General features: G+C 34.8%; 3 protein-coding genes across 3 annotated transcripts; 1 reads left to right on the top strand and 2 right to left on the bottom strand.

Moving 5' to 3' along the window:
- Positions 1-416: 416 nt before the first annotated feature.
- LOC120115711 lies at positions 417-2,601 on the bottom strand. Its single transcript, XM_039136339.1, has 2 exons — positions 597-2,601; positions 417-480 (listed from the first exon to the last, which is right to left on the bottom strand). Exons 1-2 carry the CDS (start codon positions 2,599-2,601, stop codon positions 476-478), a joined length of 2,010 nt encoding a protein of 669 aa, XP_038992270.1. The 3' UTR covers positions 417-475.
- Positions 2,602-7,170: 4,569 nt separating this feature from the next.
- LOC120115777 (casein kinase 1-like protein HD16) lies at positions 7,171-12,181 on the top strand. The gene is made up of 17 exons (XM_039136390.1): positions 7,171-7,417; positions 8,002-8,470; positions 8,827-8,952; positions 9,038-9,111; positions 9,225-9,294; positions 9,373-9,428; positions 9,534-9,605; positions 9,714-9,808; positions 9,923-9,989; positions 10,069-10,198; positions 10,288-10,506; positions 10,598-10,728; positions 10,836-11,010; positions 11,102-11,192; positions 11,421-11,578; positions 11,683-11,871; positions 11,958-12,181. The coding sequence occupies exons 2-17, from the start codon at positions 8,072-8,074 to the stop codon at positions 12,015-12,017; spliced, it is 2,112 nt and encodes a 703-aa protein (XP_038992321.1). The 5' UTR covers positions 7,171-7,417; positions 8,002-8,071; the 3' UTR covers positions 12,018-12,181.
- Positions 12,182-15,038: 2,857 nt separating this feature from the next.
- LOC120115676 lies at positions 15,039-15,848 on the bottom strand. The gene has a single exon (XM_039136308.1). It carries the CDS (start codon positions 15,771-15,773, stop codon positions 15,063-15,065), a length of 711 nt encoding a protein of 236 aa, XP_038992239.1. The 5' UTR covers positions 15,774-15,848; the 3' UTR covers positions 15,039-15,062.
- Positions 15,849-16,533: the final 685 nt, after the last annotated feature.

Here is a 16,533-nt window from a genome sequence, read left to right as displayed (position 1 = left end):
ACGAAATGGTCGGCAAGGGCTTTTCTGCAAATCTATGCACTGCCACCTGGTATGTGGATCTACTCTTACAATCTAATAAATCGATCTTGACTTAGAAAATGTTGGGTTGTCAGTGTAACGATCATTAGTTGTGAAAGATTGTTGATATGTATTTTCAGATTTACCTTAAACATCAAGGTTTGTTTTAATATTATAATATATATATATATAAAACCCAAATATTTTACAAACATGAAATGAACAACGCAACTAAGTATTACACGATCAAATTCAAATTAAACCAAGCAACATAACACACAACATCGACGTATGATTACAAACACTTGAAATCGAATTAAGCAAAACAACACACAACACCGACATAGGATAACGAACACTTGAAACCAATCCTTTTCAAGCACTTTAAGTATATATATGTGGCGATGACAAGTAGGATGTGGCCGAGAATTCCTTCGTGACCACTTGGCTCACCGTATCAAGCTACAATCATGAAGACAACAGAAGTAAAGTTGATATTGAACGATATTCAAGAGAATAATAATAGCAATGACGATGCCGGTGATTGAAAAAAAAAACAAGAGGAGCTCATAACATACCGCAATTGAAGTGAACGATATAGTCACATTGGGTACACTTGAGAGCTTCATTTTGGCAAGGCTTACCGCATCTCGAACAATAAGGATAGCCGTCAACAACCTTGCATACGTACTCGAGATATATGTGACTGTGGTGGTGATAATCTCGGTCAAAAGTGGCTTCATCTTTAAGAAAAGGATAACTTCCGAGAGTGCATTTGGAATGAAGAGAATTATCGCAAGTTGAACACGAATAATACCAACGGCTACTATCTCTCTTCTTTTCACAAGCATCACAATAAAACTGTTCTGGATCATCGTTCCGATCATCGTAGCTGAGTCTCAGTAAGTGGCGGTCACATTTGTGCTGAACTGCAAGCGGTGATGTGAGGCATGCAAAGTCCAAACTAAAACTGCACTCCTTACATCTGAATCCACCAAAATACCTATGATTGAGACCACAACCATTGCATTCCCCTTGAAATTTATGATCAAAAAAGAGCATGTGTTGGTGCCCTTCGTGTTTGATGGTATAAGGGACTTTGGCACACCTTAGGCAAAACTTACGGCCTCCAATACCACTATAAAACAAACCACTGCACAAGCGATCACACAAGAAACACCTGCTCCAATTACGGGCTTCGAGGGTGATGGCGTGTAGTTGAAACCAGTGATGTTTAACTCTGGGTAGTTCAGCACAGGTTTTGTGGAGGAAGAAACCGCACTTAGAACAATAATAAAACGGAGTCGAGATAGGCAACATGCACCCGTCGCAAGCTCTGTCATCGTCCCCTTTGATCTTGTCTTCTAACACCAAATCGTGCACATGGTTGAAATGACGTACCTCCGTAGCTTCGCCGCGCTCATTCACCTTGATAACACGGATGCTGGGAGAAAAATCCTTAGCATCATCCCAATCTCCATTTTCTTGATCAATTATGGCGTACAAGGAATCATCCTCCAACACACATTTCACATGAACCATAAAATTGCAGGCTTCTTTCGAACAACCGTAACATCCATACTCCTCCTTCACTTGCTCGAAACAAATTTGACAATCTCCAGCTTTTCCTTTTCCAAGGAAATACTTGCGGAGAAGAACACGACCGTGTCGAGCGGCTTTGATCTTCCGCGGCAGCTGAGTGCAACTTTTATGGACTTGGAGGTGGCATGTAGGACATATATAGGAAACAAATTTACCGATGGTGCCACATGCATTACAAATGAATGGATCATTTCTGTAAAGTAGGATGAACTGGTGTTCATGATTCCTGTTAGCTTCAACTATATGTCTAGATAGAATGCATTCAAGGTGAATATCAAACTTGCAAGCCAAACAATGATACAAAAGATTATAATCGTCATCCTTTTGGCAGACCTCACAAAAGAACTTGTTTTTCTCAAAGTGAAGAAAGAGAGGGTGTAAACGGTGGCAAGGGTGAGCAATTTCTGTGGGTAAGTCGTGAAAACATTTTTGGTGAAGTTTAAACTTACAACCAACAGAAACATAAATGGGACCTATTAAGGATTCTTGACACCATGAGCAACAGGCCCTTTTGAGTTCATATCTATGGTTTTGGAGGAAGACGAAGGGAAGTTGGTGGTCTTCATCTTTGAACTCATACTTTGACTTGTTTTTCCTACCAATCAAATTCCAAGAAGACACAGCACATTTGGTGCAGAGACGAAACTCACCACAATTGAAACAACGATAAAAATAAAACTTACAGGTTTCCTTGCACATTGCACAATCACTCTCTCCATACGACATCTTTGGTGGTGAACTGAACCAAAGACCATAGTGTGGCGGATGCAAAGGGTGTGGGAAAATGATCTGGGGTATTTGGGCACATTCCGGATGGAGGTGGTAGTTGCAGTGAACACAACTAAACTTTGAAGCTGGCATCACTTCCCCACACAGTGAGCAAAGAGCTTTCTCATTCTCATCCCCTTGCGCTTCAACCAATACCAAGGGATGCTCATGAAAAAAACAATGTTTAGTCTGATTTCCCTTGACCATCTCCATTTTTGAGAAATGAATGTGATTTAGATGATCAATCATTCAGGGAAAGGAAGAAAACAAGGAAAAGACAGTTTTGTTGTTGTTGATGGATTGATTCTTCTTCATCATCGTTGCCAAATATAAAGACTTGTTTATGCTTTTCTTTTCCAGCTATGCATTTCATTCTTTTCCCAAGTAATTAGGCAAAGTATAACTTTAGAATGTAAATCCTTTGGAATACAAGCACAGATTCTCTACGTTAATGTTTTTTTTTTGTTTGGTAAATGTGGCATAATACTACACGTCATTAGATAATTTAAAGGGTAAACTACGCATTTAGTACCTAAACTATTATTTTTATTTGTTTTAGTACCTAAACTTTCATCTTTTTCAAAACTATACCTAAAGTTTATTTTTTGTTTCATTTTATTACCATGTCGTTAAAAAATTCAACGAATTTTTTGCATGTGACATTTTTATGGGTAAATTATATCAGTCATCATTTAACTATCTTTCCACTCCTATTTTGGTTATTAAAGTTTAAAAATTTTCAATTTAACTACTCAACTAATCACTCTAATTTCTATTATTAATAATAATTTATGACAAGATATTTTTTTATTATTTTATTAATATATAATTAAAATAAAAAAATAAATTTGAAAGCTAGAGTGATTAAATAAGGAGTAATTTGAAAGTTAAATAATAAAATTAAAAAAATAAGCTTCAATGACCAAAATAGGAGTGAGAAGATAGTTGAGTTATGAATTATGTAATTATATTTTTATTATTATTTTTTAGTCATTCTAATTTATTTTATTAATAATTTTTATGACATTATATTTTTATTATTATTTTATTAATATACAATAAAAAATAAAAAATTGAAAGTTTTTATATTAAATTATTAAATATATTTTATTCTTATTTTAATTTAAAGAATATACGAACCAAGTGATCTCGGTAGTAAGGAATTTCTGTTATTCTTAACATATGAAATATATTTTATTTTTATTTTAGTTTAAGATATATTTTTTAAAAAATAAGATAAGAATAAGATATAATTTTTAAGTTAAAGATTAAAATATATTTTAAAGATAAGATACAAATAAAATATATTTATTAATGTTAAGATGTGAATTTATTTTAGTAATGTGAATTTAAATTAAAATATATATAATATTAAGAATTTAGATTGTGATACGAAATATATACCCTATATTGTTTATCTTAAACTAAAGCAACTTGGCTTAAAGGTTGAGGGCTCTCGTTATCAGCTAAGATTTCCACGTTTTTGTTGTCACGTTCGAGTGCCGGCACATTGGAATATGGGTTCTAGAGAGAGATTCTCTTCCTTCTCTCTAGTCTTTCAAAGTGGTTTTGCTCATGGTATTAGGAAGTTAACTGGTTCTACGTCCTTTAAAGGGTTTCTAAAGTCTGACAATGGTTATTTTCTTAGGTCCTCCAGTCGATATTGGGATTTCAACGAGTCTAAACGAGATAGCAATCGGAAAACTTGCATCATTCCAGTGGTTTTCTTCACTGGTTTTTTCATTCAGGTTCTACAAAATGAGGTTGGACCTCATGACGTGGAAAAAGAATTGTTTCTCTTAGTTAATGTCAAGGTTAACCTAGTTAGGGATCACTCATCGAGTACTAGTGGTTGTCATAACAGAACTCCCCACGGATTTCGTCCACGAGGTAAACGTGTTCTTCATTCTTGCATCATCTTTTTCTTGGCATTGCAGGTTGAGAAAGGTGTTTGCTCGCTTGGAAGAGGAGGAACGAAAGATGTGTTTACTCAGCGGTCTAATAGGAACCGGGGAAGGAGGAGAAAGAAGAAACGGGTACGTAAGTTCTTTAAAGCTGGCTTAAGGGGATGGGGTAGCAGAAAGAGAGATGGAGTTTTATCAAAGGTGTTTCCCTACAAAGGTAAGCAACTGGAGCACCTCCTTTTTTCAAACAAATCTCATAATCCGAACGTTATGCGATCAGACATAGGGAAGTTATCTCTCAATCGGACGAGCAAAAGGTGGTCGGAGGTTGCTCGGATGGTTTGGGTTAATATTTTTGATCTTGGGAAAAATCTCAAGCTTTATGACGGGACATATCAATTCACCTCAACATGCAAGGGTTCAATGATAGAAGATAGCAGTATGGAGTTATACCAAAATGGAATTGAATCTAAGGGGCTGTTTGTTTGCCTCCCATTCAGCGCTGAATGTTGAATCGTTCAGCATTCAGCGCGTTTGTTTCGCACCTTTAAATGATTCAGTGCTGATTGATTCAACAAAACTGTGTTGAATGATTCAGTGCAGAAATACATTCTAAATCATTTAGAGTCAGTTATCAAACAACATGTCATATTCAGAGCTAAACCATTCAGAGTCTCTGAATCATTCAACGCTTAATCATTCTGAAGTAAACAAACAGCCTCTAAATCTAATCTAACTGGGGAAGGAATAGTGGTATACTATAGGCCAAAGCAAACAAGGCAATGTCTAATCGATAAGGAATGGAATGTGGACTTTATCTCCATTGGGCTTCAAAGTCACTCAAAGATAGTTTGGTTAAAATATGTTTAGACACCAGTTAGAGTAGATATCGGGATCTTTGCATCCCAACCGAAAATTCACCAGAATTTTTGAATGATTCAACCATGTGGTATGGAGGTATATGTGGCATGTCTGAGAATTCTAGTGTTCTCATCGCATCATAATCTATCTCGTACATGTGAGAGGTAGGTTGATACAGTGTTGGAACTTCATCAATGGTCGGGTTAGGTTCACCACCACAGCCAAAATTATCATCGTCGACCAAAAAGGGTTCCTCAGTTTCTTCATCTTCGTTAGAATCATCATGGATTTCTCCCAATCGATTTTTAGCATCAACATCAACGGTCAATTTCAAGTTATATATGTTTCTCTCCTCGTACTATGTTGCTGCGGATGTTCCACCGACTTCATTTCCACTTCCCAATAGCGCCATAAAATTGTTATTGATTTGTATGTTGGGTCCTCAAACTCACTTCCGAAAGTCATTTGAGATGAATTTCCAGCCACATTTCTTGATGACCCAGGAACATCATATATCTTGCGCACATCAACAAATAACTCAATAACTGAAATATTTGTTGGCTCATGTAATCCAATTATGGTTCCAATATCATCATCTTCTTCAACTGGTATTGCAACATATCTAACTGGATTGAGATATACCATAAACATGTACTTCAAACATCAATTGTAGCTCGAATTTTCCTTTCTATCATCTGCTTCATTTCTACAAATGTGATGCCCCTTTTGAACATCATATTTATAGGTCTTTCATAATAATAAAAAAATCCGATCTAATTTTCCATAATATGTCTATTATAATGGACAATCGTGAAAAAATTGTTGCTCATTTTCTCTACAAATTCAAAATTTGTATTTAAAATAAAAAAATTATGGTACACTATGAACATAAATCGGAAAAATTATATTAATATAACAACAATCGTAAAATTAAAAAATATTTATAAAAATAATATTAACATAATAATCAATAGCAAAATACATCAAATAAAATTTCTTTAAACTTAATTCACATTCATTCTGCAAAAAAAATTAATAAACTATTATACTAATTTCAGACAAAATAACAAAAATTTAAACCAATTTACTATATAATACATACTTAAATTAGAATAACGAAAGAAAAAACACACCAAAATTTCTGAAATGCTCCTCCTGTTAATCTTATTTGCAATTGCTTCTGCTCCCTCTATCAATTTTTTGAATTGCAATTGTCTCGATTTCATTATTACATATATATATATATGGTTGAAAGAATTTTTTTTAATGTTCAACTTGTTATTACAGAGTATGAGTTAAGATAGGATAGGACAGGATAGGGGTATGAGTTAAATTTTTATCATTCGAATGCTTGCTACCTACTACACCTACGTGAGTGACATGCCATGCGACTTTGCCAGCCACGCGAGGGGACCCCCGAGAGACACATGGCAACCCCTCCGGGGAGACTCATGGAAACCCCTTCGGGGAGACTTATGGCAAGCCATGCAACTCCATCCCCCTTGGGAGTAGCATGGCAAGCCATGCACCTCCCCCTTTTTGCCCTGACCACGCATGGAAAGCCATGCGTCTTTGGCTAAATCGCAACGACGCCAATGAATCTTCGAGGGGTCTCGGCTGGACGCTAAGACGGCAGCGCGACTTCGGAATACACTGTAATATTCACCCTATTTCACGAAATAATTTCTACACTATATTATTCGAGTATTTTTTTTTCAATGCATTAATTGAAAAATTCAGCCGTCGTAACCCTATAAAAACAATATATCTTCTAATATATTAAAAATAAGAGAAATAATAAAACCTAAATTTTAAAATCTAATGTATCTTATTATTTTATGTTAATATTTATAAACTTATTTTGAACTTATATTTTTTATAATAATTAAATAAATAATAGCGTTGATAAACCAAGAACAATATCAACAAAAACCATTATCACTACCATTTATATTTCACATTTAACACAATTTTTATTTTCATTTTTTTCTTCTTTTTGTTCGGCACATATACGAACCTCCCCCAAATCTTTAGACCTAATAGAAATTGTTTTTCTCAACCTTCTCTTATATTTCGATTCAATCGATCTATCTCTCTAAGGAAGAGAAGAAGAAATTCTATATCTTTCGATAGCCCTAATTTTTGGCATAGTTTCACTTGATTCTATCTCCCAATCATCCTTTTTCCAATTCTGGGTTTTTTTAATCAAGCCCAAATAATGATTTTCTGAACATTTCATCAAGAATCCGAGGTTGACCTGTGGAGTTTTGTGAGGTAATTGATCTTGTTGTTCTTGTTTTTTTAAGTTTGTTTGATGATCGGCTTTTCGTTTGATTATTTATTTTTTATGGATAGTTGAATGATCGGATTAGAGTTTGTTTGGTCACTAAGAATCTGGTTTCAACTGATTATTGAAGGGAAAATCTTTCTGTAAAGTTTTAATTTTTTTCGTCGATTGTTTACATCATATTTCTGGGTAATGAAATTGTTGATCAAAAGTTCTTTTTTTTTTGGATGTTGGAATGACTGGTACTGATGATCTATGAAGTTTGAATATTGTTGATCAAATATGTAATGAGCTTGCATTGATTTTTGTAATAGCTTGATGGTTCTTAGCAAAAATAGATTTATTTTTAAAGACTGTTTGCTAAATAGTACCATTGAGATAGCTACTTATTGGATGATTTATTGGAAGAATTATTTGTTTCCTGATTTTATAATTGTATTATTATTGTAAAAAATGGTTTTGTATATGAATTATGTTCTTATATTGATTGTATGAACTTTCTAAATATGTGGTGTTTTGAATGTGATGTGCTTATTAGTTTCTATATCGGTAAAATTGGTTGCTTTTTCGGTATTAAGGTTTGAAGGGCCGGTGACGAAATTAAGTGGAATGTGAATTGCATGGGGTGAAGATGCCAGACTTGCGTAGAGGAGCTCGGAGGTCGAAACGCCTTGATGATCAGCAGCCTCTCCAACCGGCTGATCAAGCGGAGGATGGTGCGCAGCCTGTTCAAAACCGAACCAGGAGGAGAGGAAGAGGGAGGGGTAAAGCTACAGGTGTAGCCAAAGGGCCCTCACCAGTGGTACCCACAAGGCCAACAGTTGCTGGTAGAGGCCGGGGTATTAGGTTGATAGATTTAGACCCTGAGCCTTGTCAAGTTCTTCCTGCGGCTGCGCCTTTGGTTGCTGCTGAGCCAGCTTTTAACCAAGTAGAGGTCGTGGCCAATAAAGATATTCCAATGGAGGGTAGAAGTGCTGACAAAATAGTCGGAGTTGACGAAGAAGCTAGTACAACCCCGGTCCCTGATAGGGTAACTCCATATTGCTTATTATCTTTCCTTTTTAAATATGTAATTTTTCCACTTAAAATTTTTCATATTGAGTTTTGTATCTCAGGGCACCTTACTTTTGACAAGAATAAACTGGCTGAATTCTAAATTTTCCAGTTTCTTTCTTTTCAACAATTCGAATATACTTCAAACTATTTGGTGAATCATTTCTACCTTGATTTTAATGTTATACTGCATCCGGTCTTGACTATTTCAGTATATGTTCCGTTACCTATCTTTTAGTCCTCACTTTCTTTCCAACTAAAGCATACGTAGTTATTTCATTGTTCACCTCCACGAAGCTCTTGACTGAGTACCGTTTTTGTTACTTGTTGCAGGTACAAGTGGGTAATTCTCCTGTATATAAGGTAGAAAGGAAATTGGGTAAGGGTGGTTTCGGCCAAGTTTATGTTGGCCGAAGGGTAAGTGGTGGTAGTGGTAGAACTGGACCAGATGCAATCGAGGTACGTCCAAGAAACTTATTCACATTCTTAAGGGTTTCCAGGTCAAACCATTTGGGTGTAACAACGTGAGAATTTTTAATCACAGGTAGCCTTGAAACTTGAGCACCGTAACAGTAAAGGTTGCAACTATGGTCCGCCTTACGAGTGGCAAGTCTACAAGTATGGCATTTTCAATCGTAAAAACTTATTGTCAAGCCTTTGTTTCTACATATTTTAATGCATTATCTAAATTCTAACTTTATTTCCTTTTAATGTCCTTACTAAATGACAAGTACCTTAAACGGGTGCTATGGGATTCCTTGGGCACATTACAAGGGTATTCAGGGAGACTTCTACGTTCTGGTGAGTTTTAGTTTCTCACTCCTAACGCAAGTCCAGAATTAATTAATGCATATTAAAGAATATTAATGACTATTTCAGGTGATGGATATGCTCGGTCCTAGTCTTTGGGATGTTTGGAATTCCTTGGGACAATCGTAAGAAATAGATCTTCCTCTTTTGTCTTTGTTGTATTTACACGTGCTATGTTTGCGTGATTTGACCATACTCTTTCAAATTTGTGATATGTTGTAATATGACAGGATGTCACCAAATATGGTTGCTTGCGTGGCGGTCGAGGCAATATCGATTCTTGAAAAGCTTCATTTAAAGGGGTAACTCATACCGTAACCTTCTGTAGTTTATTAGATTCACCCTTCTGTTCTTTGACATAGTTGCAAGTTGCAACTGATTGTCATTGTTTATTATCTGCTTGAAATAAGGTTCGTGCATGGAGATGTGAAGCCTGAGAATTTTTTACTAGGTCGACCCGGATCAGCCGATGAGAAGAAGCTATATCTTATTGATCTTGGTTTAGGTAAGTTCTCTTCAGTTGATGACTCATCGCTTCCTGTATCAAGCATGAGCACTTCCATTTAACTTTTTGCTAGTTGGTATTAATTGCTGTCTGCTTCCCGTGTAACCGGACCAGCTTCTAGATGGAAGGATGCACGCTCGGGTCAGCATGTTTGTTATGATCAGAGGCCTGATGTATTCAGGTGCATAGGCCGGTCTCTTTAATCATAAACCGGTTATTGCTTATTATTGGTGTTAATATCTTTGATATTTTTTTATCAGGGGAACAATTAGGTATGCTAGTGTACATGCCCATTTAGGTCGGACTGGAAGTCGTAGGGATGACCTTGAGTCGTTGGCGTACACCTTGATATTTCTAATAAGAGGACGGTTACCATGGCAGGGTTATCAGGTTTGTTTTGTTGTTTTGATTGTGGATTTACCTATTCTGGTTTACTTCATTCCTCTTTACCATTTGTTTTTTTTCCCGGAACTTGGCAGGGGGATAACAAGAGTTTTCTGGTTTGCAAGAAAAAAATGGCTACTTCAGCTGAGTTGATGTGTTGCTTTTGTCCCCCACCATTTAAGCAGTTCCTTGAAGCTATTTCGAATATGAAGTTTGATGAGGAGCCCAATTATGCCAAGCTCATATCCTTTTTTGATAGCCTAATTGAACCATGCATGCCGTTACGGCCAATTAGAATCGACGGAGCTCTTAAGGTTGTTATTGTCTTTCCCCCCAATTAAATTGGTTTTGAAAGGATTTTCAATTAAACAACCTTCCTTTATCTATCTCCTTTTGTATATATAGGTTGGACAAAAGCGGGGAAGAATAGTCATTAATTTGGAAGAAGATGAACAACCTAAGAAAAAAGTTCGAATTGGTAATGCTGCTACTCAGTGGATCTCCGTTTATAATGCTCATTGTCCTATGAAGCAAAGGTAACGTTGCATTTCCGAATATTTAGCCGTGAGGCTCAAATTCTTTCATCATCTTCAGGAAGTTCTCGACAGTCGTTCATCCGACCTTTTCTTAATCATCTTTTTAGATACCACTACAATGTAGCTGATATGAGGTTGAGCCAACATGTCAATAAGGGTAATGAAGATGGGTTGCTTATTAGTTCTGTGGCCTCGGCCGCTAATCTCTGGGCTCTGATCATGGATGCGGGAACCGGTTTCTCTTCCCAGGTTTATGAATTGTCGACAGTCTTCCTGCACAAGGTTATCATTCGAAAGCTCTAATTGGCATCCTTTTTTCTGCCTGCTTTACTTGCACTTTTGACTTACTTTACCATCGACTCGCTTTTATCAGGAGTGGATTATGGAGCAATGGGAAAAGAATTACTATATCACCTCGGTTGCTGGGGCAAATAACGGGAGTTCCTTGGTTGTTATGTCGAAAGGTTGGTCGTTACGTAGTAAAAATATATTTCCTTTTTTATGATTTTGAAACTCGACAAAGATACCTTTCGTAGTGCCATCGAGTTTATTTAGCACGAGAATGTGAAAACCGTTCATTTAACGCTTATTTATCGCCTAAAGCATTGTGTTCCGAGCATGGATGAGGTTCTTATATATCAAAAGCATATAAATTCCTAATCGGTTATCGATATTATTCCTCGTCTTCATAGGGGCTCCTTATACCCAACAGTCCTACAAAGTGAGTGAATCTTTTCCGTTCAAATGGATAAATAAGAAGTGGAAAGAAGGTCTTCATGTAACATCAATGACCACCTCCGGAACTCGCTGGGGTGTTGTAATGTCAAGGAACGCTGGATTCTCCGATCAGGTATTCCTTTCTTTCGATCTTTACATACATCCAGTTTTCCACTGCCCTTCATTTCCGGAATAGCTGATTATGCTTCGCTTTGCATTTATTTCAACGATTGAAAGGTAGTGGAGCTCGACTTTTTATATCCAAGCGAAGGAATACATCGGCGATGGGAGAGTGGTTACAGAATAACATCAATGGCTGCAACTGCGGATCAAGCTGCCTTCATACTAAGCATCCCGAAGGGAAACACGGCGGACGATACTCAGGAAACCCTGCGAACAACCGCCTTTCCAAGCAACCATGTTAAGGTCCGGGTATACCGTATTTTCACCCCATGATATCGTTTTAACACCGATGCAACCATCTCTAACCGGTTTTATTGTCCATGTTGCAGGAAAAATGGGCTAAAAATCTATATATTGCGTCGATCTGTTACGGTCGGACGGTCTGCTAATCCCGACCTGTACATTCCGACTTTATCCGAAAAGAAAACTGCAAAAATGTTCAGTTTTCTAAAGCCGTTCGAGTATTTTTCGTCTCGAGTTTGGTTAATCCTGCTCTATAATCTTCTCATATGTGAATGGAGAAAGGGGACAAATAAATTTTTTAAAGAGGGAATGAGAGATTGAAGAATTTAATTTTTATTTTCATGGCTGCAAGCAAATTTGCAGTGTTGTTCTTGATCTGGGAAAATATTTCACCTGAGCAAATATGGTAATATTTACAGCAGACTTAATAATTCCTATGTTAAATATTTAATATTATAGTTATATTTTATTAAAATATATAATATGGCACTTGAATTACATTCTTATTTATTTTTAATTTTATTTGGCTAAATAATTAAAAATATTATTTACGTAGAACAGCCACATTTATAGAGTCTCTTTCATTTAACCTTCTGATTTGTTTTTTCTTAATTTATTTGAAGTTAATATTACAATCACAGTGGTAAATTAATATTATAATTTTATAGCATTTAATGCATTGTTAATAAATAGTATAATTTTAATATAAAAACATTATTATAATTAAATATTCGTACAATAAATTAATATTATAAATTTTAGTTTGTTTATTAACAAAACTGAAAATTAATATTATTTTTATATAACTTTTGTCAATAAATTAATATTATTTACTTATATTAAATTATAAAAATATTTTTAAGGATTTATTTTTAAATAATAAAATAAATAATTCAAAATTATCATAATACAATTCAAACATGCTTTTTTATTAATCTGATGTAAGTACAGATTTATTATATTTTTGATACTCAAATTTGAGATCTGAAAAAATACCAATTCGTTTACCACCGAGATTGCTTAACTTTGTGCACAATTCAAATAATTGAATAAATGATTTTATAAGTTTGAGAATTGGAATCTATTTAAATATATTTTTAAAGGCTTAATATCAAACCGCTTTTTCCAAATAAATGCATAAACTAATTTTCGTTTCATCCAAGTGTCTAACTTTACAACAGTTATCCGTTTAGGTGCTCTGGCCGTCAACGACGTTAATTTCCATCGTTAAGTGACATATGTCACAATCTGGTGATTTTGAAATTTATTTTTTTAAAATAAAATATTAAAAATATTATAATATTTATAAAAAAAAACACTAACTTTTCTTATATTATAAAACATCCCCAAAAATCCCAAACCCAATCCTTAATCCACCGTCGTTGCCCTTTTAGGCCACTAGCACCGCCACAGTCGTCGTCCCTGCCATCATCTTACTCATACACTGTCATATTTTTCGTCGATTGGCCGTCGAAATCGCGATTTTAATCCTAGGGTTTGGACGTTTAAAACGTTGATTCGTCGACGATAGGCCGCCGATCGATCACGATTTCATGGGGGTTTCGGTCACCGGGGGAGGGGAGGTCAGGTGAATCTTCATCGATGGAAAAAGGCAACGGCATGCTTGAAAGGTTTTCAAAGTTTTGGGTTTATTTCAAAATTTATGTTTTCTATTTTTTAAAAATATATAATTTAAATTTTTTAATTTTAAATAAAAAGTTTAAAATTACCAGATTGTGACATGTGTCACTTAACGAAAAAATTAACACCATTACCGGCCCATGCACCTAAATGGATAACGTTTGTAACGTTAGACACCTAAATGAGATGAAAATTAGTTTATACACCTATTTGAGAAAATGGGTATAGTTTGCGTACTTATTTTGGTAGTAATCATTTTTTAAAAGTAAAGGATAATTTGGTAACTTAGGCTACAAAGAAACCTCAAAACCCTATTTCTATGTTTTTTGCTCACGTATAAACCCTTCAGAAAAGAAACCCTCGGAAGCTCAGAAAAGAAACCCTATTTCATCGCACAAGTCCGCGAAAATCGTTGGTTTTGACTAATATACGAGAATACAAGTCCGCGCAATTAGGTATCTAAGCTTTTTTTTCTTTAGTGCAATTAGGTATCTAATTTTTTTCTTTAGTGCAGTTAGGTCTCTGACATTTTTTAAATTATACACGTTCATACTTAGAATTGGCATTTAAGTATGAACCTATGTAAATTTAGAAAATATTAGATATTTAGGGTGTGTTTGGTTGGGGGAATGTGAGATTCCATGAGAATGAAATCCACATTCTCCCGTTTGGTTGGCCGGGAATGTCATTCCCCGTAATCTTATATTACCAATAGTGGATTTTTTGGGATATATTACCGGGAATGTCATTACCTCTCTTTCCTTAGTTATTGTTGGATTACCGGTGTTTTGGACTAAAATACCCTTAAAAAAATTTCTTTCAAAAATATATTTATTCTGTTATTGAATAATAAAAATTCTACAAATGTTAAATTACAAATTTATCCTTAAATTATTTTAGATTTACAAAAAAGGTTTATAATTAAAATTTTATATGAAGTCCAGAGGTTAAAATAAAAATTTACCCTTTCATTAAACATTTTTATATTTTCAATTTTATAAAAAAAATTATATAAATTTTATGAATTTAAATTTTTAAAGAAAATATATAAATATTTTCCAAGTTGTTAAAAAAACAAATATATAATAAGGGTAAATAACATAAATCGTCTTTCGATTATAGGATGTTGTTTTATTAAATGTTTCAACTATTAAAAATTATATAATAATCTGACTATATGATATTGCTTTGATGAATTCTTCTACCATTAAAAGGTATAAAATTAAATCAAATCAAATTTTAACATATCTCAATAAGTAGGTTAACATATGATTCAAAGTGACATCTATTTTTTATAAATAAATAATTTAAAATATATGAATAATCAAGTGATAATTATGTTATCATCTTGACCATTTGTAATAATACGATAATAATAATGATTATTTTATTATTTTTAAAATTTTAATGCTAAAAAATTTACTCATATTTTAACCACATCACTCTAAATACAAATAAAAACAAGATTGATTGAAATTGCAAAACTCAAATGAAATTTACAATTGAAAGAAATTGCAGATCCCAAATGAAAAACTCGTAGACTTTCCCTCTTACAATGTCCATCTACCCCTCCTCTTGCCTCTCCTGAGAATCTCCATCACTGAAGAAGATGAAGGAACCCTAATTTCTTTAATCCATCTCACTCCTCCATTTCCCCTAAACCCTAACCCTAACAAAATTCCAACACAAACAAACCCAAAAACCCAATCTTTAAACCCTCTCCCCCACTCCTTGATCAATGCAAGCACAAAACAGATGAACCCTAAAATCCCAAAAAGTAAATCACTTCTTACGTCTTTCCCGAGCAACAGACAAACCATGCAAGACCCTAAAATCACTAAGGACCCTAAAATTTTCCCTCCATTTATTCTTCTCACTCTTCGTCTTTGCCATTGATAAAATCTTCCTCCCTTGAAGCCATTCAAGAATCCGAGGCCTTCACCGCCTGCAGCAACTAAATGTTGAAGGACCAGATCCAGCGGTGGAGGTAAAACCTTGAGATTTGAAGCCAGAGTTGAGATCAGTTCAAGCGCTAAATCCGTCGATCTTTTGGACCCATATCTTCTTTTGCTTTTTCTTGCACAAACAATCGGTTTTCGGATCTGGGTTTTGCGTGAAAACAAAGGAAAAGCGGCGAAAACTGGAGATTTCGATGAATTGGTGAAATTCTGAAGGGGAATTGGTGATTCGAGAAATGGGTTTAAGAAAAAATCAGTTCTGGAGTGAAGAAATTGAGATTTCAATTGAATTGTGGACTGCATTGTTGGGTTTCGAGATTGAGAATGAATCGGAGAAATTTAAAAAAGAAAAAACAAAATGGAAATTTGATGATTCGAATGTTAAAGAATTTGTGCAAAGGGTTTTTCGAATTTTTTGAGAACAATTTTTGGCGGATGAGCTCCACAATTTTTTCATTTTTAAATATTGCGTGGCTTAACGGAGCCTTATATTATTAAGCTGATACTTCACAAACCATTCACGGCCCAGGCTACCAGCCCGGTTCCATGCCATATATGGATATACAACGTCCTCGTATTATTTTTTCTCTTATGACCATTCAATTCAGAAAATAAATTTAATGTGATCATTTAAATAACATTTTTTATCGTTAACCGTTATAGTTTTGATGTGACATTTCATGTACTGACATTGAGTTCTACGGTACTGACGTGACAGTTCAACTATCATGTTTAAATTATCAATTTAGCTAATCTGGCACGTTATCAACCACTATGGAATGTCACGTCAGAATCGTGAACTACCACGTCAGTACTATAACGGTCAATGAAAAAAAATCGATGTCAAAGTATCATTGGGATTATTTTTTGAGTTGGGGACCACGTTGAAAAAAAAATAATACGATGATCACATGGATTTTTTTATGTATAGGACTTATGATGCATTTTTGCCAAAAAATTTCTAATCACAATCTCATCCATAAATATCTCTAATTAGGGATAAACAAAAAAATGATTTGTTCGACTTAACTCGATTAAGAAATTTAAAATCAGATCGAGTTGT

The sequence above is a fragment of the Hibiscus syriacus genome, unplaced genomic scaffold, assembly GCF_006381635.1.
Source record: "Hibiscus syriacus cultivar Baekdansim isolate YM2019G1 unplaced genomic scaffold, ASM638163v2 tig00000889_pilon, whole genome shotgun sequence".
Lineage (NCBI taxonomy): Eukaryota > Viridiplantae > Streptophyta > Magnoliopsida > Malvales > Malvaceae > Hibiscus > Hibiscus syriacus.
The sequence above is the reverse complement of the archived record's forward strand: the minus strand, read 5'-3'. Positions and strand labels throughout refer to the sequence as shown.

Coding starts and splice junctions, on each gene's coding strand:
- LOC120115711 (XM_039136339.1), bottom strand. CDS start 2,601: ATGGAGATGGTCAAGGGAAATCAGACTAAACATTGTTTTTTTCATGAG.
- LOC120115777 (XM_039136390.1), top strand. CDS start 8,072: ATGCCAGACTTGCGTAGAGGAGCTCGGAGGTCGAAACGCCTTGATGAT. Junction 10,729..10,835: donor CATTGTCCTATGAAGCAAAG/GTAACGTTGCAT, acceptor TCATCTTTTTAG/ATACCACTACAATGTAGCTG. Junction 11,193..11,420: donor CTTGGTTGTTATGTCGAAAG/GTTGGTCGTTAC, acceptor TCGTCTTCATAG/GGGCTCCTTATACCCAACAG.
- LOC120115676 (XM_039136308.1), bottom strand. CDS start 15,773: ATGCAGTCCACAATTCAATTGAAATCTCAATTTCTTCACTCCAGAACT.